The sequence below is a fragment of the Haemaphysalis longicornis genome, unplaced genomic scaffold (assembly GCF_048455015.1).
Source record: "Haemaphysalis longicornis isolate Haplotype H1 unplaced genomic scaffold, Haemaphysalis longicornis Haplotype H1 scaffold_20, whole genome shotgun sequence".
Taxonomy (NCBI): Eukaryota; Metazoa; Arthropoda; class Arachnida; order Ixodida; family Ixodidae; genus Haemaphysalis; species Haemaphysalis longicornis.
Window position 1 is genome coordinate 4380537 of NW_027526296.1, and position 23248 is coordinate 4403784.

General features: G+C 47.8%; 1 protein-coding gene across 2 annotated transcripts in view; it reads left to right on the plus strand.

Annotated features, from left to right (window-relative positions):
* Positions 1–23248, plus strand: part of Gle1 (Gle1 RNA export mediator) — a 48343-nt gene that overhangs the window by 15297 nt on the left and 9798 nt on the right. For both annotated transcript variants that reach the window (XM_077701064.1, XM_077701065.1), the window contains exons 8-9: positions 8542–8648; positions 16523–16729. In XM_077701064.1, the coding sequence (XP_077557190.1) occupies positions 8542–8648; positions 16523–16729 (314 nt within the window). The remainder of the gene's footprint in view (positions 1–8541; positions 8649–16522; positions 16730–23248) is intronic.

The window sequence follows — 23248 nt, forward strand, 5'->3', positions numbered from 1 at the left end:
AATGATAGACTATAGAAAACTACTTACGTTGCACTATCAGCTGTCAGTAAAGTATTGATATGATACATGAGTAGCCATCTCTAGTAAAGTGATTACTAGTAACTTTTGCGAAGGAAAGATTGACATCCGCCTCAGTGCAGCCATGCAGCTGCAAAGGAAAGCTGTACAGCTTTCTCAGAAACTTTACCATGGAAGAAAAATTCGTCCTGGTCCTGAATTCGAATCCGGGACCACCACTTAATTAACCGGAGCAGTTGCTCCACGAGCTGAGCTAACCAGGAAGCTAGTCGTTTGTAGCATGAGAGTGAATTGAACAACATTGATCAACTCAAAGTGACGGACCAGGTGTTAATCGAATCCTGGAACAGGACGAATTTTTCTTCAACTGCGACGAAGTTTCTGAGGAAGCTGTACAGCTTTACTTTGTAGCCGTATGGCTGCATTGAGGTGGATGTCAGTCTTTCCTTTGCAGAAACTTACTCCACCTTGAGGATTTCCCCTAAATCTGGTCAATTAACACTGGTAACTTTTGTAGGTGGCACAGGACGTCAAGAGTCAACCCAGGAAATTACAGTTATTAGGGAGGCAAAATCAATTGCACAGTTACAGGGGAACAGTCTGAAAACCACGAAAAAGAAAGGATACAACTTCTGCTTACAGAGCATGTCGGTAGGTTATTATAATAAACTTATCAATAGTACACTCCCTGTCATATTTCTGGCAGGTTGCCGAAATTTGTTGATTCCCTTTCAAATTTGGAGCCATTGAGGGAAACGGTTTGGTTGAATGGCGGTCGTGTTGGCTTTTGGGATGACTGAACAGATATGCAACAAATGCCGAGCACAGCACACAGGCTGCAGCTTGTGAGTCCAGGCTATGGAGCAAGAATAATATAGGAGGCGGAACGGCCATTGTGGAAAGCGCAGGCGAGCAACCGGATAATGTCACAATGGAAAACAATGCAGCCTACAAAGCTTTGTAGCTGTGACTGCAAATGAAAGGGTAGCAGCATCTGACAGACGAAATGATAGGGGCCACAATTCATTCCGGGACGGCGTAGTGAAATGCTGATTGCAGTGGCCGCGCTGTTTCCTCTTTCGTGACAGATGCGCTGCTAGCTTCTTCTTCTTCTTCTTCTTCATCACCATTACCATCATCATCACTAACCTATCTAGGCCCACTGCAAGGTAGAGGCCTCTCCATAGATCTCCAATTATCCCTCTCCTGTGCTAACTGCGACCATTTTATCCCCGCAAACTTCTTGATCTCGTCTGCCCATCTAACCTTCTGCCGCCCCCTGCCACGCTTGCCTTCTCTAGGGATCCACTCTGTTACCCTTAAAGGGGCCCTGAAAGGCATTTTGAGCACACTAAATGAACTAGCGCAAACGTTAGATTGGGTCGTCAACGTCCTCTGTGCCAAGTATTATTCCTTTACGCGCAGCGGAAAGCTCACACTTTTGTTGCAAAGTTTGTCGTTTTTTTCTCACCCTTCCCTTCGTGTTTTTGGACGCCGCCATCTTCACATGTCTACATCATCGATTCCCAGATGTTCGTCATGAGCTAGACATCCTGCTATTGGGCGGCTTTTTCACGCACTTCCGGCAAAGAGATGGGTCGTCTGCTCAGCGTCGGCTCGCCGGCTGATCTGCCAGCGGAGTGCCGGAGTGCTTGGGCATTTTACGACAAACGAAACAAGTGTAAAACAAACGCTTAACCGTTTGTATTGAATGCAGCATGGCCATAACACGACATGGATATTCTGTTACCTGAGTACGTTCCATAAAGAAAGCGTTGAAGCCCCGTGGCACTTCTTTCGTGCAATCGGAGAGAACGCCCTGAGCCGAATGCCCGGGTTTGACGCATACATTTTATTCAACTTCAAAACAATCCAGAGATGCGTTTCTAACGAACACAACGTCACAACATGCATTGAAAGTCTGAACCACGATTGACAGAGGATGGGTTGCCTCCTGCCCGTCGTAAATTCGGTACTCACCTCGCGCGTGCTTTGCGGGGACGAACAGCAAGTCACTTAACTCTGGCGCACAAAGCGATGGCTTTTAGCCACGCACACTGCACATACCCCATGCGAGGTTGAGTCGTACGTCGCTCGAGAAAGATAATCCAGACCATGGGAAGCACTATCCACCCGCAGAAGCACAACGTCGCATTTCATCGCGAAACAAAGGCGTCCACAACACACACACACACCATCGCCTCCTGTAATGCCAAACGCATCTCGCACTTCCCAATGGGAGTGAGTGGTACGCCTGCAGTGCCCACATGTCGCGAGGTGGGGCCCCAAGCTGAACCGGGATCACGCAACCGTAACTGACTTCTGGAGCGGTTTGTGCCTTGTTGCCAAGGCAATCGATGTTTGAGATTGTAAAAGAAATGGCACTCGCTCCAGCGCTTGAAAGCTCAGAGCCGCGCCGGAGCATGTTTTGCTAACATTGCCGCTCTCCACCACGCGTCGCCCCAAGCTGAACTGGTCACATGATTGAAGTGTTTTATGCACAGGTTCTATATCGGTTTAATATGACTTTTTCACATGCCGCCGGCAGGAATTACCACCGCCGCAAAATAAGACCCGGCACCAGCGGGGCCACATCTGATACGGCGCTTTTTGTATAAACAATGCGCGGTGCATCAAGGGAACGAGCGCACGACCCTCCCCGTGCGGCTGCGAGTTCGCCGCCGATAAAAAGTCACGTGCCGCCAGCAACGTACACCGCGAAAGGGCAAGTCCAGGCCGCCGCATACATGCGGCCAGATTTTTCATTCGCTTTTCCAGCCTTGAGCGGAGTGTGGGATTCATGGTGTCAACAAAGCTTGCCCGTAGCAGACGACAGTCTGAGCAGCGCAATAGCGGAAGTACGTCACCGCTGCGGAGCGCAGCATCATGGGAGGCAAGGCTCGCGCGCCGTGAACAGCGGAGAGTAAGTCGAAAGGAGGAGGAAACGTGGAGCGACGATAATGCGCGGTTTTTGATTTACGATTTCTCAGCTATTACTCATCTCTTTAACAAAATTCTCGCGGGAGGAGATTGCAAATACATTGCTTTATTTGGGTACATGTACATCCATGCATCGGCGGAAGGTATTTCAGGACCCCTTTAATGACCAACGGTTATCTTGCCTTCGCATTACATGCCCTGCCCAGGCCCATTTCTTCTCCTTCTTAATTTCTATTAGTATGTGCTTAACACGCGTTTGTTCCCTGACCCACTCCGCTCTCTTCTTGTCCCTTAATGTTACACCTATCATCTTCCGCTCCATCGCCCGCTGAGTCATCCTCAATTTAAGTTGAACCCCCTTAGTGAGCCTCCGAGTTTCTGCCCTGTAGGCGAGTACCAGTAAGATGCAGCTGTCATACACAGCTTAACCTAGACCAAGTGCTTGTGACGTTATCTAGGCGCCCTAGGAAGCGTCGTTTCCCCTCACGTTGTTCTTGCTCTGCGGTTCAGGCAGCGCAAACCTTCAAAGACAGGCAGCAATCTTAAAACTATCGAAAAGGCTATTCATATTGAAGTACTACTGCAGTCTCCATTTCTCCAAACCTCTCAAGAGTATCTATAGCTAATTTATGGATAGTTTTGCTCCCCTAGTACGAAGTCCCGCAAAACGGCGCCGTCTGCTTTTGCACTTGTGGGAGCAGACGTAGACGTAGTCAGCGTCTTTCTTTGGCTGCTGCCTCTTGTAGCCTTGCAGCGCTGTGCAGAGTTGGTGGAATGGACTGCGGTCACGTGCATCTTGCTTAAGCCATACTCAGTGCAAGTTTATTCACAATGAATGCTTTTTTTTTCTCCCCCACACCCAACCCCCTCAGGCAGCGCTTGCTTCTTCTCTAGTTGCCAGTCACGGTGGTGGTGAAATGGACAGTATTCACCCAAGCAGTGCTTGCACATAAGAGTCGCCCGCACACTGTGCCGCTTGTGCTGTACCCAACGCAAGTTTGTTCTTCGCATCGAATGCCCTCTCCCCTCTCCCCCTACTCTAGTCACGTGCACATTGCTTGCACTGTGCCCAGTTCGCCTTGATTCGTAGTGAATGCCTTTTTTTTTAATTAATGCAGTACTTGCCTTTGTAGTGCAAGTTTCCGCGGTGGAAGGAACTGCGGTCACCTGCATTGTGCCTAATCTGCACCGAATTAATGCTTTTTTATTTTTTTTAATTCTGCATCTTTATGGACAGTGCACGCTTTTATGGTCAAAGGCACGGAAGGGGCGCAATAAAACAAGTGCACCCCTCTTTTTTGCATTCTTCTAGCATGGTTTTTTTTTTAAGTCAGTGCAGTGAATGGGACTGTGCACATTGAAAGCTTGCAATCACGTCTGTTTCTGTTGCACAGTATTTAGAGTAAAATGTGCGAGATCTGCATCTGTGGGAGTTTGGGGTGTGCAACTTTTCTCGCTTGTAGTAATTTAGCGGAGTACATATATCTTTATTTTGTGCAGCAGGCCCCGAAGGCCACTTCCAATGGCCGACTGTCAAGCGGTTTATTCAGTCAAAACAGGCACTACACAGACTGCATAAAGCTGTGTCTGCTTCAGAAATATCTATTTTGCATCCACTTCAAGTCGTGGCATGGTTTCACTTGTGAGGATTCAGGATTCAGTGCACCTATCACATTAAAAAAAAAAAAAAAAAAAGAAGCCGACCTGTGCATCTGTTAGCAGCCCATCATGATGAGCAGTTCTACTTCGCTGCCTGTACTTAGGCAAGTGTTTAGATGTCTTTGAAAGAAAGTGACACTGCGTGTAAGCAGCTTTGTTTTTGTTTTGTTTTGTTAATGTGATATGCGCCTTCGGTTTGGTATATACGTGTAGTGTAGATTTCTAGCTGATAGATAATTTGATAGTCAATGCTCACCTGTAACCTTTAGTGCCTTCCTTGGGTCTGTTCCACGCTTCTTCGCACTTGCAGAGGCTTAGATATGGCCAGCAAAGCACTCTAAAGTTTGCCAACCTGTGTAGCTCTACCCTTGGTTATGAGGCTTGTCGAGGAAAATGCAGTAGCTAAATACTGGTCTCGTCTTTATGCACAAGACAAAGCCCCTTGAGTCAAGAAACAAGTGGGATGTCCTTAATACCATGTGTTAAATGGGTATGTGCCAGTCATCGTCATCATCATCATTGTGCATAGATTCCCATGTGATTAAATCAGGCATCCCTGTTTGGAGCAGCCATTGCCCCGATCTTCCTGGAGTCTTTCTACCACTACATTTGGTGCCGTTAAATCCGGGAAGATGGCTGCACGCCACAAAGGAGACCATCGGCACCACCTCTAGCTTGAGGTTCACAAAAACTTTGATTGTCCAGCCCCGCCCTCAGCCAGAGGTCACCATGGATGGCCTTGACTGCTCACCTACGACCATCTAGAACCTTCAACCTGACACAAATAGGCAACATCAAGTCCAAGACACTGCACTTGGGATCAACCAAATGTCTCCTGAGTAGCGTACATTATGGAAGGTTTTTTGTGGCATCACTGCTGAAAGCAGCGACTGATCTCTAGCAAGGCTCCTCACCGTCCCTCTGTGACTTTCGAGAAGCCATAAATGACCTTGTACAGAAGGATGGGGAACTCGGTGAGCTGAACAAGGTGATCAGTGACCTACTTGGAGGTGATGAGTTCAAACACTATTATTCCAACACCTTGCAAGACCAGGGAAGGATATGCCGTGCCCTCAATCTGCTCCGCTTGACCTTGAACAATCTGCGCGCGTCCGGCATGAAATTTACCGTCAATGGCACTGCAGCCCCTAGACGCTCCTTCTCAACTCGCTTCATGGACTTCGCAAGTTGTCCTGCCAAAGCCTCTCGCAATGACCCACAACCACCTGATTCTTTGCTGGTGTTGTCAATGTGAAAAGCAAAGCTAAGCACTCGGAGCCACCCTTCTTGTCAACCAAGGGGCCACCGGTGCAGCAGCCAGATATATCCCTCACGCTGAGAAAACGAAGTGAAGACGCCTTTTTTCGTGTCCCTACCAGAACGCGGGGAGCTGTTAGAGACTAATACCTTGAACAATGCATCCATTAGTGTCTCTGAAGTCTTCTTAAAAGAACAAGCCATCATTACAACCCAGGCTTCACCATTCCAAAATGATGATGTAGCATCGAGCACCCCAATGAATGACAGGTGTGACAAACACAAGGCCATGCCTGCCGCAGACAAGGACGATTCAGTGGCTCCCAAGAAGATGATGAAAAACATGAAGTCAACTATGCAAAAGAAAATAAAAAAACACTACCATGTGAGTTCAAGTACAGATTCATTTTAGACTTCATGAAGGGTGAATCCGTACCGGAACTTCTTTCAACTCAACTATTACCAATCGTCGAAGTTGTGCGGGAAGTTGCACCTGCGCATAAGTCTGAATCATTCCATCTTCCTGAAGTTAGCAACTCCGAACCGCCCTCGCTCATCACTTCTGGTTGTTGTGACAAAACAGCAAGGCCTGGGTGAGATCTAGCAGAGCTGTATTTCGAGCTGACACCCATTACGAAAATGAACTGGTCAGAAGTGGGAACTAGAGAAAAGAAAACCCGAAGCATGAACAATACCAATCTTGGAATACCACTTGACTCACTGCAACAAAGCTACTGTAACAGCTAGATACGGAAAGTTGCCTGACGTCACCTTCAGAACAGTCGCTACGTGATTAAAAGGACTGGAAACATTTCAGACGGATCGGCGTAGAGCTTGGTGGTCATTCGCTTCACCTTGGTGACGCTTGGCTGTCCTGAAAGCTGCACCATGGTGGAAGCGCCACTGGTAACAAAAGAGGTGACTGCACTTTACGACAGCTCTCCAAGAAGTGACGTTACGGACAGACAACCAGAACGCTAGGATTGTGGACTAATTGTTCGTCGCAGCTATGAATTGCTCATGGGCAGGAATAAAGGATGTGGCAGGATTTGGTGTCCTATGAAACAAAAGTCGTCCGAGTCGCATGTGTCTGCGGACTGAAAACATTAACATTTGTTGCTTGCAGCTACTCACCATCAGGACTTGCTGCGGAATGCGCAAAAGGCTTGAAGAGATACCACTCCACAGCAGACTGCCAGTACCACACAGGCGACATTCACCTATTGAGCCAGACACGACCGCCAAAATGTCGCTGGGTCTGTATGAACAGAACGGCGTGACGACAAAACCGCAGATCACGGTGACGGGTCTGACAACTCCGAAGAAAAGCACAGGTTGCCTTTAGCCACTGTCTGCTTGAATTGCAAGACACGGCAGCGGAGGCATTGCGCCACAAAAGTGGCAGCGTCGTGAGGCACCAAAGAGCAAAAGTTTTCTGTGCTTGAAGACGACGGTGTACCGATTCCACACGTTCAAGTTGTGCTTGGTGCAGAGATGTCCAGCGTGCATCACAGCACTACGTGCATCAGCACGTGAGCCTACCTGCCGCTCAAGCTGTTGGATGAACTGTGGGCCTGGCTGCACCAGGAACGTGGTAGAGGGACTGCGCCAAAACGTTCCAGCCGGGAAAGCTGCTGAACAGCCGGGAAGTTTGGCTCGTGGTGCAGCACTTGTACCTAATTAGGGCATACGCAAGTGTTACAGGCACGAGAGGATAGTAAGTCTCCCACTTGGTGTGCGCCAATTCTCATCATCATGTAGAGGTTCCCGTGTGATTAAATCGGTCATCCCTGTTTAGAGCAGCCACGGCCCTAGTCTCCTTCGTGTCTTTCTTTCACTACATCCTGAAAATAACTGCCAAGTTAGCTCTCAGGTCAGCTTTTCTGGATGTCCCGCCATTACCTCTTTCGTTTTTAATTCAAGAGGTGCTTGTTTCAGAATTTGCCTGCATCATCTCCTAGTATATGTTGTTATTAATTAATAAAAGCAACCTTGCCGTTGTTTGTTGTGGCAAGGTATTGTTACAACGAATGGGCTAAAAACCACCTGTAAGGAAACAGAAAATAATGATGATGGGTTACCCTGTTTTGAAGGGTCTACGAGTGCAACCGTGGGCCAATCACGAAATTTCCACGTGAGGTGGCTGCACTCTGAAATCGAGTGTGCTGCAGATGGATGCATCTGCAGCACCTGAAGCTTGGTTGCCTGCTTGTGGAGTGTAGGCTCTACACATTTTGTTAGAGGGGTCTTAAAAGACTTAAAAGTTTGCATTTCGCAATGGTGTCAGCCTGACGTGCGTCTACTGCAGGGACAATACCACTGCGGTCACACAGATGTGGTCGGTTAACATAGAGTGAATTAACACATAAGTTGGGACATCTTGAACTGTTAAAAATGCTTTCTTTGCATGCATTTTATTACTGTTGTTATTCTTGTATCCCCCCCCCCCCCCTTTCTCAAAGCCTTTTGTTTTTTTTTGGCTCCTTGTGGACAACATGTGGTATGTAGCCGACCGCTTCCATTGTGGACCCAGTCAGGTCCCTTTCATGTTAACCAAAGATTGACCAGATGTGAATATGGTCTCTTGAGAGACTCTGGTTGTTGCCTTGGAAGGATGCTAGAGCAGTGCTGCTCTCTCTCTCTCTCTGACTTGCTCCGGACTTGTAGCAGGCCCCGGGCAGGAGGAAACCGACCAGCTCAAGTACCACGCAGGCATCCTGGACCATCTACAGCAGTGGCAGGACTCCTACAAGGAGCTGACGCAGGACAAGAAGGTCAGCAGTTCTGTCTTTTGTCCCGTTGCGTCTGAAGAGGGCTAGCCTGTGTGGCTCGTAATGCTTGTCGGAAAGTACTCAACAATCCGTTGGTAAATTAGCTACTTCGAAAGAGATATTTGGGTTGTGGAACGATGATGATTCCCCACAATGGTTATGGAGTGCTGAAGAGGTGTGACATCCTGTGCAAACATACTGGGAGAGGGAGACGATGCTGGGACAATTATCGTATTTACTCGAATCTAGGCCGGCCTCGATTCTAAGCCGACCCCCGAAATTCAGAAGGTCAGAAATTAAAGAAAAGACTTACCTCGAATGTTAGCCAAATGAAAAAATTAGTAGTGGCTTAGCTCTGCTATGCCAGGATATACGTAGCGTGAGCTAAGGTTCAGCAATCCAGTCCAATCCAGTCCAGTCCAGTCCTGTCTAGTCACTGCTCCTCGCGCATGCTCAGCACGGTTCTTCACAAGCCACGCGAAACGGCTATCAAGTGGCTCCGGTGCAGCGTCAGACTTGGCTACTGTGCAATTGAGGTGCATACCTCGGCACGCACCGGCGCCAGTGTGTCTGACGCAACACAATTCAACTCAATCCACTTTAATCCAATCCAAGCCAATCCAATCCAATGTCCCTCGCGCTTGCGCAGAACGGCCCTTCACGGCACACGCGCAACTGCTCAACCTCGGCCAGTGTAGCTTACGCTACAAAAAGGCAATGGACCGAGACCAGAACATGCGGTTTATTTTTTGCGGTGCTTGTCGTATCGCGTTGAATGCTCACTCGCAGGCTGAACCCAAACCACTTCATAAAACGAGTGACCCAGCCCCTGCTGGCCTTCAACCGAGCCCACACAACGCCTCAAATATTTGCGATCTCCCTCGCCTTCGCCTGTATTACGTCTGTCATCACAGGCATTCCACCCTCTCTTTGCCGCTGGGTGAAGTCAGCGACTTCCTTCTCCAACTCAAGGTGTAGATCTTTCTTGCGTCCTGTGAAGGCCATTCGCTTGGCGGTGCAGTCGAAAAGTTCTTTCCGCTGCTTTCACTTCCGCTATTCACTTCCGCTTTCACTTCCGCTACTTTCCGCACATTCTTCTCATTGACTCCGAACTCTTGCTGTATTTGGAGGTTTGAAGTTCCCTCACCCTCCAAGTCTACCTTCCGTTTGAAAGTCACTGTGTAGTAGCACCGCTTCGTGAGCGTTGTCGTGCCGTGAACACAGGTGCTTCTCGAGGTCACGCGACGACGTACACAAGCAATCACGGAACGCTCAGAGCTTGGTTCACAACATATGGTTCACAACGTTTAAACAGGCCAAATGGAGCTTGAAAACCGTATATAGTTCTGAAAACCCAATTTGAAAGCCTGCTGGCTGCAAGCCTGTAGCCGCGAGGTGGCATTGAGTGTCTAGCAGTAGCAGGAAAGCCGCATCCTCGAATCTAAGCAGACCCCTGAATTTCGCAAGCGACTTTGAAAAAAAAAGTATCTGCCTAGATTCGAGTAAATGTGGTAAGTGGGAGAGGTTCGTTTCCTGGCTAGCGTGATCTGTGATGGGCTTCATTGCGTCTGCCTGAGTGGCACAGTAGAGCGCCATTGCAATTCAGTATGCGCAGCCTAACGTTAGGCCTGGCGGTGCACTTCTAGGTTTAACATCGTCGCTCCCCACAGCTTGATGTGCAGTGAGTGTGACGTTGCTTGGCATGTCATCATGCGCAACTTTAACCCTGTAATGCCCAACCAATGAAAACAATAAATAAAAATTTTAATGCTTTGTTACATTGCAGTTTGTGACTGAAACAATGAAAAAACGTGGAGAAAAAATTTTTTTTTCTCCCAGGGTGTCAAAATTACATAGCGTATCATAAACGCATAAAGAGTAAGCACATATATACCTACATAGATAATGTAGGTATATAATGTAGCATATACCAATTTACATGTAGGTATGTTTATACCTACTGATAAAATGAAACTGAAACTGAAAAAAAAAAAAACCTGTATATAAAATGGGTATATAATGCATCATACACCCGGTAAAAAAAGTGTATCATATAACCATTGAATGTAGGTGCAGACCCACCGGGAGCGCTTACGACGGAGGTATCCATCTTGCAAACTGCATTTGGGAATCAATGCGGCGAGTCATCGAGCTATAGATTTTTGAAAAACACTTAGGAGGTATCAGAAATGATACTAGTGGGCATTTGTTGGCAGTCAAAAGGCCCAGAGGCGAGTAGAAAAATACGAAAGATAGTGTACCTGATATGATGCATTGGGCATTACAGGGCTAATGACCTAACCTAGCCAAATGGCGGTCTTGTTGGGAACGGGAAGAGCCGCCAAGATCCATCTTGATGACCTCTCTACGGGAAGGAATTCATGTTTATTGGGATGACGACACTCATGAGCAAGGCAGGGTGTCCTCATTTTTAACATTAAAGGTCACGTGTTGAGTCCATGGTTGGAAAACAGTCCAGTTGACAGCCAGCAACAGTTCATATCTGTGGAAGCAAGCAGTGTCGGGGACCTCACCTCTTCTGCTGCCACCGATGTTTTCGCCGCTCTTTGGTGTATTGCCAAAGCACAGACTTTTTGCCTCGGTGAATTGCTGTTGAACGCGTTGTTTAGAAAGAATTCCGTGAACCAATCCTTTCGTAACTGCTTGTGAATCGAAAACTTTGTTCGTTGAAAGTACTCTTGTTCTTGTTCAAGGTTTTCAAAACCAAGGAAAGAAGAAGAAAATGTTACAGAGAGAAAAAACAAAGCCCTTTTCTTAATAGAAAGATGTTTAAAAAGTGAAGCTTTCTTCGTGCAAAACTTAGTCAAATCAAACTCCAAAATCTTCCCTCCTAAAGGAGCCATGAAGAGAAAACACAAGTTTGGTTCATTCGAAAGATTGCCTCGTTAGAACCATAACGACACCACTTATAACGCAAACTTCGCTCAAATAAGCTACATAATTAGGAAAAAAGGAAATGACCATGCGACCCACCAGCTCATTTTCCGCAACAGAACCTATGATGTCGCTCGAGAATGCTCTGTGATTGGCGGAGGCCGGCAAAAGCAAACGCATGTTAGGCAGGGCTTACAGTTTGCATAGCGAGCTAAATGCCCGTGAAACATACTGCACATTCTTTTTATGACAAAGAACGGTGGAGTAAACGGTTGAAGTTCCGAACGAACACGCGAGCGTGTATGCCAATGCGTACGAAACTACCGCCAGCCGAACTCGACATCTCGCCGTCGCCACCGTCGCGCAGACGAATTTTCGGGTTCGAGGCTCTTCGGGGCCAACGAACCGTCCCAGCACGCACAGCCGCGACCTTGCTTGGTATCGTAATCCCTTCACAGGAGGTTGGCCGTCATATCGCCAACCAGCAAAGGTAAAAATAGAAACAAGGGGAGTAAGGAACACAGAGCAGCAACGAGATAGTGCCACTTGTCGCACAGGTTTCGGTATGGAGGTCGTGTTGGCTTGCTGCTGTCGTTACGAGCTCGTTTACAGTTTACAACCACTGAAAACTTCAGTTTGTTCGAGTACTTTACAATGAAATTTCTTTGCTGTGCTTTGAAATGCCCATGTAGTACGGGCAAATCGACGAGGGAGTGCGACATCCCCGCCGGTGAGATCTCCTTTCATGTGCTGCCCAACGACGAACCTCGGCGAAGCAAGTGGCTACGTTTTGTGAACTTTGCAAACGGAGGAGAAAGAGAGCTAAAGGAAGTACAAGTGTGCTCGCTTCATTTCCAAGGAAGTGATTACGGCAGAGACCCGGACATGCTGGCGCTCGTCGCCGACTTCGTCAAATTGCAATCAAAGCGCTCTGACCTTGGGGAAAAAAATTGCCGTACACACCGCGCATTGACGCTTGAATCTTTCTGGTCGGAGCAGAGAGCTCGAGCGAACGGCTTTCCATACACGACACCGGCCAACTGGCATAAGCGATACTGCTACTGAAATTGAAAATACGGCACATGCGTACCGGTCTGTATTCATCCGTCGCGACGGGGCTGACGAGGCAGCGGTGCCGACGGCTGGGCGTTCGTCTGTTGTGGCTATCGCGGAATGGTCGCTTTCCCGTCCACCGCGTATCCCACAACTCTTGCCGCTCGTGCACTTAGAAGCATTGAGCGTTCAAGTGGTGTGAGGTTGTTAAACGCAAGCCCGAGCTCCTCGGCGAGAGTTTTGTTCTCCAGATATGGCAATTCCATGACTAGGGCTGCGGGTACACTAGGTTTTACTAGTATTTTTAAAATGGCCGCCGTCTTGGTCGACTCCCGCGTGTGGGTGCTATATGGAGTCGACATACTAAGTATCTGTTTCATGGACCGGCTCTATGACGCCATTGTTCACGTGACGAAATATGCAATTTTAGCGGGAGATTGAAAATTTTGGCTTAAATTGCCTTATTTCTCAGTGAATAAAGCATCATTTGCTTCCGGGAAAGCGCTTGGGGTACTATGAAACACCTAATCTTTCGAATAAAACAAACTTTTGTTTTCTCTTCATGGCTCCTTAAAGTCCAAAATAGTCCAAAGTCAGAGTCCGAAGCCTAAGTCCAAAGCCAACGCCTGTGCTGTGAATTCAAAAGGAATGCTGAGCGACCCGAATGCGATGTGGCACAGTCAGTGAGGGCGAGTCCAACAATGGGAAGCATTTTTTTTGTTGTTGTTGTTGAGGTGCACACTCCCCACAGCTGCTCGTTTGCTCCTTGCCTCCTCACCACTTCCTCTCGCACTCCTCGGCCTGGCATTTTTCCTCTCTCCACTTTATTACGCCGAGTTTTGAGCGATACCAGGTACGGATGGAACTCAAGCTTAACTCTTTCGTGACCGCGGAAAAGTTGGTTGTTTTGGGGTAATCTGAGGAATTTTTTTTTTTCCCTGCCACAGAAAATGACTGATTCTAAATTGTAAATTATGAAATGATAAAGAAAAGATAGGGATTTCGTACAGTACTAATTTCAAACAACAGATTTATTATGAAGGTTATCAGAAAAATATCAAAACGAAAAGTAACAAAAAGAAAAAAAAATGATGCAAACATCAGTGCTACTATCTGTGCGCACAACCCAATTCAGCAATGCACCATAACTGCTATACTCGGTTACAACTCAAGAATGGCACCACCTCATGTAGTGTATCGCTCCGCCAAAGCGCTGGACCCGTGACGTCAGTGCGCGCGTGTTTTGAAAGGGGTTTGCTATGAATGCGTGATATCGTCTGCCTTGTCTCACGCAGTTTGTTTGTCGTCACTGGAGTCGTTTATAAGCATAGTAAGTCCCTAAAAATCACGGGAACGGCTCACGCCATGTTCAAAATATTCCCAGTAACGCCCTACTTGCGCCGCGCGGAGAAACATCCGGCTACGGTGATAAGGCACAGCGGCAACTTCCGGTGCCGTTCTTAAGTTGTCACCGAGTATAGCATGCGGACATCATCACCTATTGAAGCAGAAGAAGCGGCGATCGCTCTAGCTATCATTTCAGGTCAGGATGCACGAATGAACATTGTTTCTGACTCCCAAAACGCCTGCAGGCAGTGGGCGAGAGGGCGCATCGGCAAAACAGCCCAAAAGATTAGCAATCGGCTACAAATCAAACAATCCAATCAAAATCATATGGGCCCCTGGCCATGAAACTCTAGAGGGCAATCAACAGGCTCACGCCTGGGCTCGCGCCTCCCTTCCCCGAGCTGAAAGCTGCCAAGCAGAGTTTCCTGTTCCTGTTATGCCCACATATTCCGAAATTCTAAGCTACTGCAAAGCAACCCGAATTAAATTCCCACATCCTCATCCCAAGTTGCAAAGACAGGATCAAACAGCACTCCGCTCAATCCAAACGAACACCTTCCCTCACCTCTCCCGTCTACACAAACTGTACCCAACCGAATACCCGAAGCTGTGCCCCAAGTGCAGCCAAGTAGCCACCCTCTACCATACGGCAGCAGGGTGCCACAAAATTCACAAACACCCTCTAACAGAGGAGCAGTGGAGTGAGGCACTGTCTAGCGCCGACTATGACGAGCAGTGCCGAACGATCGCCAGAGCAGCCACCGGCGCCCTGGAGACTGGAGCCCTGGACTAGGGGCACCCACCACGTCCAACTACCCAACAAACATAATAAAGTTATTTCTCTCTCTCTCGCACAGGGTAAACATAAAAAAATATGAAGCATACAGTTTGAATACAAGGCCCTTATAGAATAATACTGCAAATACGAGCTCTGTAGGTACAAAAGTTATTTACATACATACAAAAATGTAAGCGCTAGTGCCTATCATGCCACCGCGTGAGGCAGTTTCTCGACACGTTGAAACAAAGGTTGGCCCCACTCTGTGCAGCCGGGCGCCAAGGGGTCCCGCCTGAACGAAGCCGACACCCTTCAGATAAGAGCTGCGACCTTTAAAACTGGCCGGAACAGCCAATGCATGGCAGTGATAGAATAGCCTGAGGAGAAAGCGAAACATACCGGCAAATACCTGCTGACATTCTGGGGCGGTTTGATGCAGTTTTGCCATCCATACTGAAGTCTGACGAATTGGAGTCGTCTGGCGTGTCTGTACTGCTACCATCATCCAGAGATTACAACTCAGACTCATTGGAATCCGTCAAAACTCACTGTTCCCGTGGATCATCGCCCAGCGGCATCGATGCCGGAACCAAAGCCATGTGCGCCGAACTGTGAAAGACCTTTAAAAATCCCCCTCCCCTCCCCCCCCGCGACAGAGGAAAGGAACTCGAACGCGAGACTGATGAAATACTTCCTCTTTTGCCCTTTGGATGGCGCTAGCTGTCCAGGAGCGCTCGGACAGCGCCAAAATTTGAATTCGTATTCATCGATAACATGCTATCGATGGGAATAGGTGCGGTCACGAAAGTCTTAAACAGCTCCACTGTTAAAAGGATTGTGACAGTGGTATTGAGAGGACGTAGTTGCACCACTGGAGGTGTACAGGAGTAATTTAAGCATGCTAATTACCAAGGTAGCAGGGCACGTTTATGGTAATAGCGGGTATATGTAGCAGTGTACCTATGGTAATAGCATGTTTATGGTAATAGCTATAAGGGCGATTGGCCCAGTCTCTGTGCCATAGTACAAGAAAGAAGAAAATGGTTCTGCGGGAAAAGGATCGTGATGATGGCAGTGACAGGACACTGCGGCACCCCTGGGCTCATTTCTGCATGTCTGTGCCGTCTCTACTGTGATCAGCCGTGAAAGTACTGCTCAGAAAAAAAATGCAAGATAGCACAAAAATGCCCCACAGTGAGCAAAGAAAAGGCAAGCGCTCACTGCAGCTGGAACCACCAGCAGCTAACAACCATAACGATGCTAAGATTACACGCCATACGTGTATCCCTTTGAAGGATTCGCAATGTTGTGAGGAGCAGAAGGAGATTGTGTTAGCTCCCCTTCAACCCGGCTTAAGTTGCGTGAAATAGGTTTCATGCATAAGAAATAGATACCATGTAACGTCTTGCATTTATCAATAAGTTGTATTTGTTGAATGTATGTTTTTTTACGTCTTTCGTATAAACCGCCTCCTACTCATGCTAATTAACAGTTGTTAGCCTGTGCCTCACCTCGTCCTTTCCTGTGTATTTTTCCCCCTGTTCGTTGCGCGTTTTCAAGTCAGGCAGTGCACCTCTGCACTTTAGGAGGTTACAGCAGGTGGGTCACTTGTGTAACCAAACAGTTACAACATACTTGGTAAGAAGTAAAAAAAAATGGGAGAGTTCTCGTTGTTAGGGAGCAAAGAGTGGATTCAAATGACGGTGATGGTGCCAGGCAGTGATGACAAGAGCCACAGGTTCCGTCTTGTGGCCGTGTGGGAGCCCATCCCTACTGTGCCTCCGTGTCTCTCTCTCCCCTGCAGCTCAAGCCGTACTGCTTCGACCTGCTCAAGGCAGTGACCATCCCGGTGAACTCCCTGGCCACCGCGGACATGGTCAAGGAGAAGCTGGAGCAGCTGAGCGCCCTGCTGTCGGGCAAGTCGGCCCGGTCGGGCGGTCGCACCACCAGCGTGACCTCGCACCCGCTTGCCCTGCGCTTCTGCCTCGACAAGCTGGCCGAGAAGATTGTGGTGAGCTGCTTTTCGCTCGCATTCGGCTGGAAATTACCTGTGCCCCCTTTCGCAATGCTCACCCACGTAGCTCTGCTCAGTTTCTCTCTTTTTGAGACCGACGTCTCTAGGAAGCTTTCGTGACCCCCGTGGAATACCTATGTTCACTTGCTGCGTTTCAATTTCCCACATGTTGCAGTTTCATAGCCCCATAGCATTTTGATGTGTCACCTACACATAAATGGATTGGATGTGGCTTTTCTTAGATTAGGTGTTCATCACTGGTGACTAGTAATATTTCTAACAGTCTGTCGCTTCTCAGCATCCAGTGTTGCTTGCAATCTGCACTCACTTCTATGTTTCACCTTTGTGTGGTAAAGATTCACGGGGACCAAATTTTAAAGGCGAAGCCCCTTGGGGGCTGGGGCTGTTGGCGTCTTTTGTCGTCGTCGTAGTCGTCGTCTCATGTAGTCACGGTACTAAAAAAACACCGGGACACTCGTTTACGCCTCATGCTAGAGAGCTTTGTGCTTCAAAGATGAGACTTTTACAGCAAAGTTGTTTATTTCTAGCCCCCCCCCCCCGCAACGGTTTCACCTCCATTGGCAAAAATGCCAAACGCCAAGAGTACAGTTGTACACTGCATGCTTTGCCCCTCCCCAGGTTTCATGGCAGTTGAGATGGCCTGGGATTTTTTCTTTGGTTCCTTGAAGCTTATTTAACTGAGCCTCCAGTGCATGTGTATGCAAGTACAATCCGCCTCTTTCACAACTTCACTGTGCATGCGCAATCCCCTAGCGGCCGAGTCCCTAAGCAGTCCGGCAGGGGCCGCAGACAACATTCCCCACAGCTCCCGCACAAGCGGGAGGGGGTCGTGGTTGTATTTACATCGTTTGATTTTTTGTGTGTGCTCGTTGTGTGCGGAAAATGCCCACAACTTGTGCTGCGTTCCGCTGTAACTCGGAGTGCCGAAAAGGGAACGGTGTCGGCTTCTATCGCTTCCCGTCGGCCGCACGCGATCGGCTATGGCGGCTTGCGTTGCTCAGGTCGGCTCGGGTGATGGAAACTTTAGGCTTAGCATCCTGGCGGATATTTGATCGCCGCTATCTGTGCAACTGCAAATGACAATCCGTAACACAACTTTTCACCACACTATCATCCTCTTTCTCACATGTGGAACTTTATTTAAGCTATAACTGCCGTTTGAACGATCGGTGACCAAGACATCTGCGTAGCCTGATTCGATGCTTCTGCGCAGGTATCGCCATCTCTCGGCCACTCGGCGCACCGCGCACCGCGCGCCGCGGCGACCAGTCAGCATAGGCTTGCATCGCAGCAGATATCTGATCGCCGCTTTTAAAATAAGCCCTGACAACAATCCTTAGCACAATTTTTCACCCCACTAACACCTACTTTATCGCATGTGGAACTTTCTAACGATCAGATTGATTCTGAAGAGCAGCGACAAGCGCGGTTGCTACCGTGGTCTGCGCCGGTTCGAGCCGCTGGGTGTGCCGAGCTGGCACGCACGGCCGGCGTGTGCGCGGACTGTTTCCAAAGGCAGAAAACGCTTCAGGATTGCTTGCTTTATCCATTTCTTGCGAACAAACGTGTAGAATCTACAAATTCAGCTCAGCGATCGTCGTAGTTGACCATGGAGCAAAAACAGTGGGCGGAGCGACGCCGACGACGCATCGCATGCGCACATCGGGCCATGTGTCTCAAATTCACGCGTACGACTAGTCGTGGCGACAGTCGTAACGATCAGTCGCATGCGAATCGCGTGTACCAATCGTACATGTGTCCAGCGCTTAACTCTTTCGCTACCGCAGAAAATTGACCAATTTTTAGCGGTCCAAGAAAACATTTTTTTTCCTGCTAAAAAATTGGTTAGGCACTAATTGCAGGAGCACAAAATGCAGATTATTTAACGGCGTTTCTAATAACACCGGTTTTTTAAAGGTTTTCATATATCATAGTTGTGAAAAAAAATATAAAAATCAAAATTTTTGTCAAGTTGTCGAAAAAAATGATAAAAAAGGAGTTGTGTATATCAAACCACCGGTAGTAGAAAAAAATTAGAATATACATTTTGTAGGGAAACATTTCAAAAACACACCCTAAAAAAAATGTCGACTTGCACGGAACAGTTTTTCAGATATAAAAAAAAAAATGTTAGCACGCACGGTGCTCGTGTCATGCGGTGAAGCCCAACCTCTAATTCAAAATGTGCAATTTCGGGTGGTTCACTGGAATAAATCTGGCGGTTTGACGTTATCAGAGGCATTAATTTGCCCCCACATAACGTAAAAACATCTTGTCAATGGCTGACTTTGCATTTACAGCGAGCACAATATTTGGGACAAGCACGCGATGCGGAAAAAAACATGCATGAAGTTGAAAACGGAACGCCGTGGCTGATGCTTGTTGTCGTTCACAGTCAGTTATCTCTCAAAACATAAAGCTAAGCTTTATTATCATCTTCTTACTCGCAATTGTAGTCTTGCTCGCAAAAATGAGGTACGATGAGCTCGATCATGCCCTGCGATCTTTGGCCGAGTAGCAGTTGCGCGCTGAAAAAGATCAGCACAACGAGCCTCCTCTATTGCAGCGCCACCTAACATTTTTCAAATGAAACAGTACAAAAACTTATCAGAGACTCCGTCCGAATAGACAGTTCAAATAAGCAGCAACATTAGACACCCGGATATACCCTCGCATGGAAACGAAACTGGAAGGTGAACAGCTGGCAGTGTAAGGCCGATTTGAAGCGCTATCCTCGGCGTAACAGATATCTGGCGGCTGGGTGTGACCTTTTGACTTGCATCTGAAGTTCTTATCGCAGAAATCGGGTTAGGGTGGGGGGAAATCGGGAGCGCCGTGCTTTGTTTGAGGATCAGTCGCGGACGCTTCTGGCGCCATGGCAGGTAGCCTTGAAGTTGGGTAACTGCGTAGTAGCGCTAAATATGAATTTCGCGATGCAGAAACGAAACCGAAACTGTTGTAAACTGTTTGCGAATGGTCCTCGGGTAAGTAGAACTACCACAGTACTTAGAACAACTTGCGCAAAGGCAATAAAACTGCCTAAAATCATAAAGTAGCTTTGCAACCAGGCACTGCTTCACATTTTCAGCCGATTTCTGGGATTATTACTGTCAGAGCGCGAACCTGACGATTGAAAATCATTTGCTAGTTCCCCATTCACGCACTGATAGCAAAAAACCAAGCGCTGGTGCAGAGTAATTACGAGTTGCACGCATTCTTCGTTGGTAGCCGTGACGCGGTGACCACGCCCCTTTTCCACACCCAGGTGATTCAAAAGCGTGTAAAAAATCACGTTTCCGTTGCAAAAATGAAAACAAAACTAATTTTGAAAGGCCATTTTCTGATCTAACTCCGAACAGCCTTACTTGTTCGAGAAACGCGTGGAACGCTATGAAAAGGCGCTCCCAAAAGTATCGATCAAATTGATCGATTTTGATAGGCGCGGTAGCGAAAGAGTTAAAGGCCGTGTGCGAACTGCTGGCCTTTGTTGAGCTGGCGGTCGCAGTTCATGCCAGACGACTCCAAGTACTGCTCGCTCTGCTGCTTGGACGGCACACGGATCTGTCCGAGATTTCTCTGCCAGCCCTCATTCAGTGATAAGAAGCCGCCTGGTATTATGTTATGACCAGGGGTTGTCATCTTAAGGCGTTATAACACGAACACAGAAGAAAAACTTCGGCTGCTCCTCGCCGTAATGTGGGATTGCCGTGCATACAACAACAATGCAGCCGGAGGAAACGCCGGCGAACCCTGCCGCTTCAACTTCCGCTAGGCACGCTAGGTGGCAGCACACCGCAGTGAAAAAGGCGGATTGCACAGATACATGTATGGGTTAGAATGCTTCCAGGAGGTGTGGATGGGACTCGGATGAATGCCGTTGCAATTACGAGAACAGACTCTAGTATGCTTGTAGAAGCCGGTACGTTACCCCATGTAATGAACCTGTTTGAGCAGAGGATACAGGCTTCACTTCATATTCACCATTGTTGAAGACCGTAAGGCAAATAGAGAATGATGCTTGGATGGAGTAACTGTAACAGCAATGTGGGCTCCTTGCCTCACTGTACAGTTGTGTGTACAGATGTGTGTGTGTGTTCATGAAATTTTGAGTGGCGCGAAAAAAAAACGTTTCTTTCAAGTTTTTTTTTTTTTTTTTTTTTTCAAAAATATATGAGAAATTGAAAAAAGAATATTCCGCACAGATGTCTAAAAAGCTCGACATACATTTTAAGGCGAAGGGCCGAGATGTCTCATCAAACGTGGAAAGTGACTGCAGTTGCTGGCGACTACACAAATGGAACCAAATTACGGCTGCTGTAAAAAGAAAATGAGTAAATAAAATATGCATAGAAACTAATTTGGGTTCACATGGGACCTGAACACGGGTCGCTAGAGCCACAGCCAAGTGCACTAACTACAGTGCTAACCCTATACCTTGCCAGGAGGGAACGAGAATTACAGTTAAACCTCGATGTAATGAACTTCAGTATAACGAAACCCTCGATGTAACGAACCACAGAATTTTTCGTAACTTCAACTGTATGCACACCATGTATTTTTACCCTCTGTGTAACGAAGTCTTGTTTGATGGAATTTCAATGTAACAAAGTGTCATGGAGAACTAGCCATGAAATTTAAGTTGTAGGGGTATATTTTGGCACACGCAAGCGCCAAAATGGGGTCTCAATAAAACGCGAACGGCAACACGGGCCGCCCAAGGTGCGGATGTGTCGAGCCACAAAGTCTGTGATCGAGCCCCTTGTCTAAAACTGCGTGGCATACGTATACACGGCTGGCGCACTGTTTCTGTCGGAGCTTAATCGTCAATGTGGGCATCAGCGTGAAGCGCATGGAGCGTTTTCTCCCCGCAAAAACTCAAAACGCGCCCCGAAAACCACAGGTGCGTTGACGCAGCCACGGAGACCCCCCACATGATGGGTGTATCTCCAGCGACCGCTTCTAACTGCTCGCTGAAACGCAACTCGAGGGGAAAATGAGAGGGGCCTGCGAAAAAAAAAAACGCGGATAACGTGGGCGAAATATTTTAGAGTAAAACCTCATACGCGCCGCTTACGATCGGGGCCGCCGCCGCATGTCGTCGCTTTGCCCTTCGTTCGAGTTCGCTCATGCTTGTTGGGTTTCATCGTTCCAGCAAGCATTTGCGAATCTTTATAAGCCTTGTGCGTACGGTTTTTTTTTTCCACGCCCGCGTCCGTGATTGCGGCGGCTTCTAGTACACTCTACCTCAGCCAGGAAGTGACTCGCGCTGTACGAAGCAGTAGGAAGAGCCTGACCAGTTTCGCCAATGGGGAGGCGCGGACCGTATGGTACAAGCTTCGAAACAGTCGGGGATGCCGGCTGGCCCGATAATTAGGCTTACCGGCGTGAAGGATATTTGATGAGCGCTTTCATAAGCGGCGCGCATGACGTTTTGCGGTGAAAATTTTGCCCACGTTATCCGCTTTTTTTCTCCCATGCCCCTCTCGTTTGCCCCTTGAGTTGCGTGTCAGCGAGCGGTCAGAAGCGGTCGCTGGAGCTACCCGCATCGTGCAGGTGGTCTCCGCAGCTGCGTCAGCGCGCCTGTCGGGGCGCTTTTTTGCGGGGAGAAAACGCTCAATGCGGTTCACACTGATGTCCGCGTTGATGATTTAGCTCCGGCAGAAACAGAAACAGTGCACCAGCCGTTTATGCGGGCCACGTTATCTTTTGTAGGAAACGCTTCACGGGATGAATACTTCATTATAACTGCGAATTTCAATGTAGCAAAATTTCAGTCTAACGAAGTAAATTACGAATTTTACCGACTTCGTTACATCGAGGTTTAACTGTATCTGGATGCGTGCTGTATGGCAGGTGAACGTGACGGCACCGCAAACATCATGGAGCAAGTGTAGAAGAGTTCGATAATTATTGACTTTCGACTTCTAACACAAGAGACGTAACTGCCTGGTGAACTTTTCTGTTAACACTGAAAATAATATAATTGTTACATGCTGCATCACAAAAGTCCCACTCTGCTCTCAATACCTGCGCATGATTTTGCATCAAGGCACTAATTTTACAAAGCGCTTCCCTTCCTGCAGATCGGTCACATCACAACTAAGTTCTTCAGAGATGATCCGTTTTTTTTTTTTTTTCTTTCTCCAATGTTACCGTGGTTAAAAAATAAAAAAATACTTTTTTCCAACTTTTTTTTTAACAGCTCACATCTGTAGTTGTGTCTCGTTAGTAGGCATGCCTATTTGTATTTTCTTTATACGAGATGTCTGTTATGTCGTATCAAGGTAAAAAATAAATGTCAAGTAACAAAGCATAGCACAAAACTAAACACGTCTTATTGAACTAATAAAGACGGGAAAGAGAACTGGGTTTGCACTCATGCCCAAGGATGCAGGTTCAATTCCTGGCCGCGGCAGCCGCTTTTCTGATGGAGGTGAAAAGCGAAAACGTCCATGTTTCCGAGATTTCGGCAAAATCCCCGGGTGGTCAAAATTA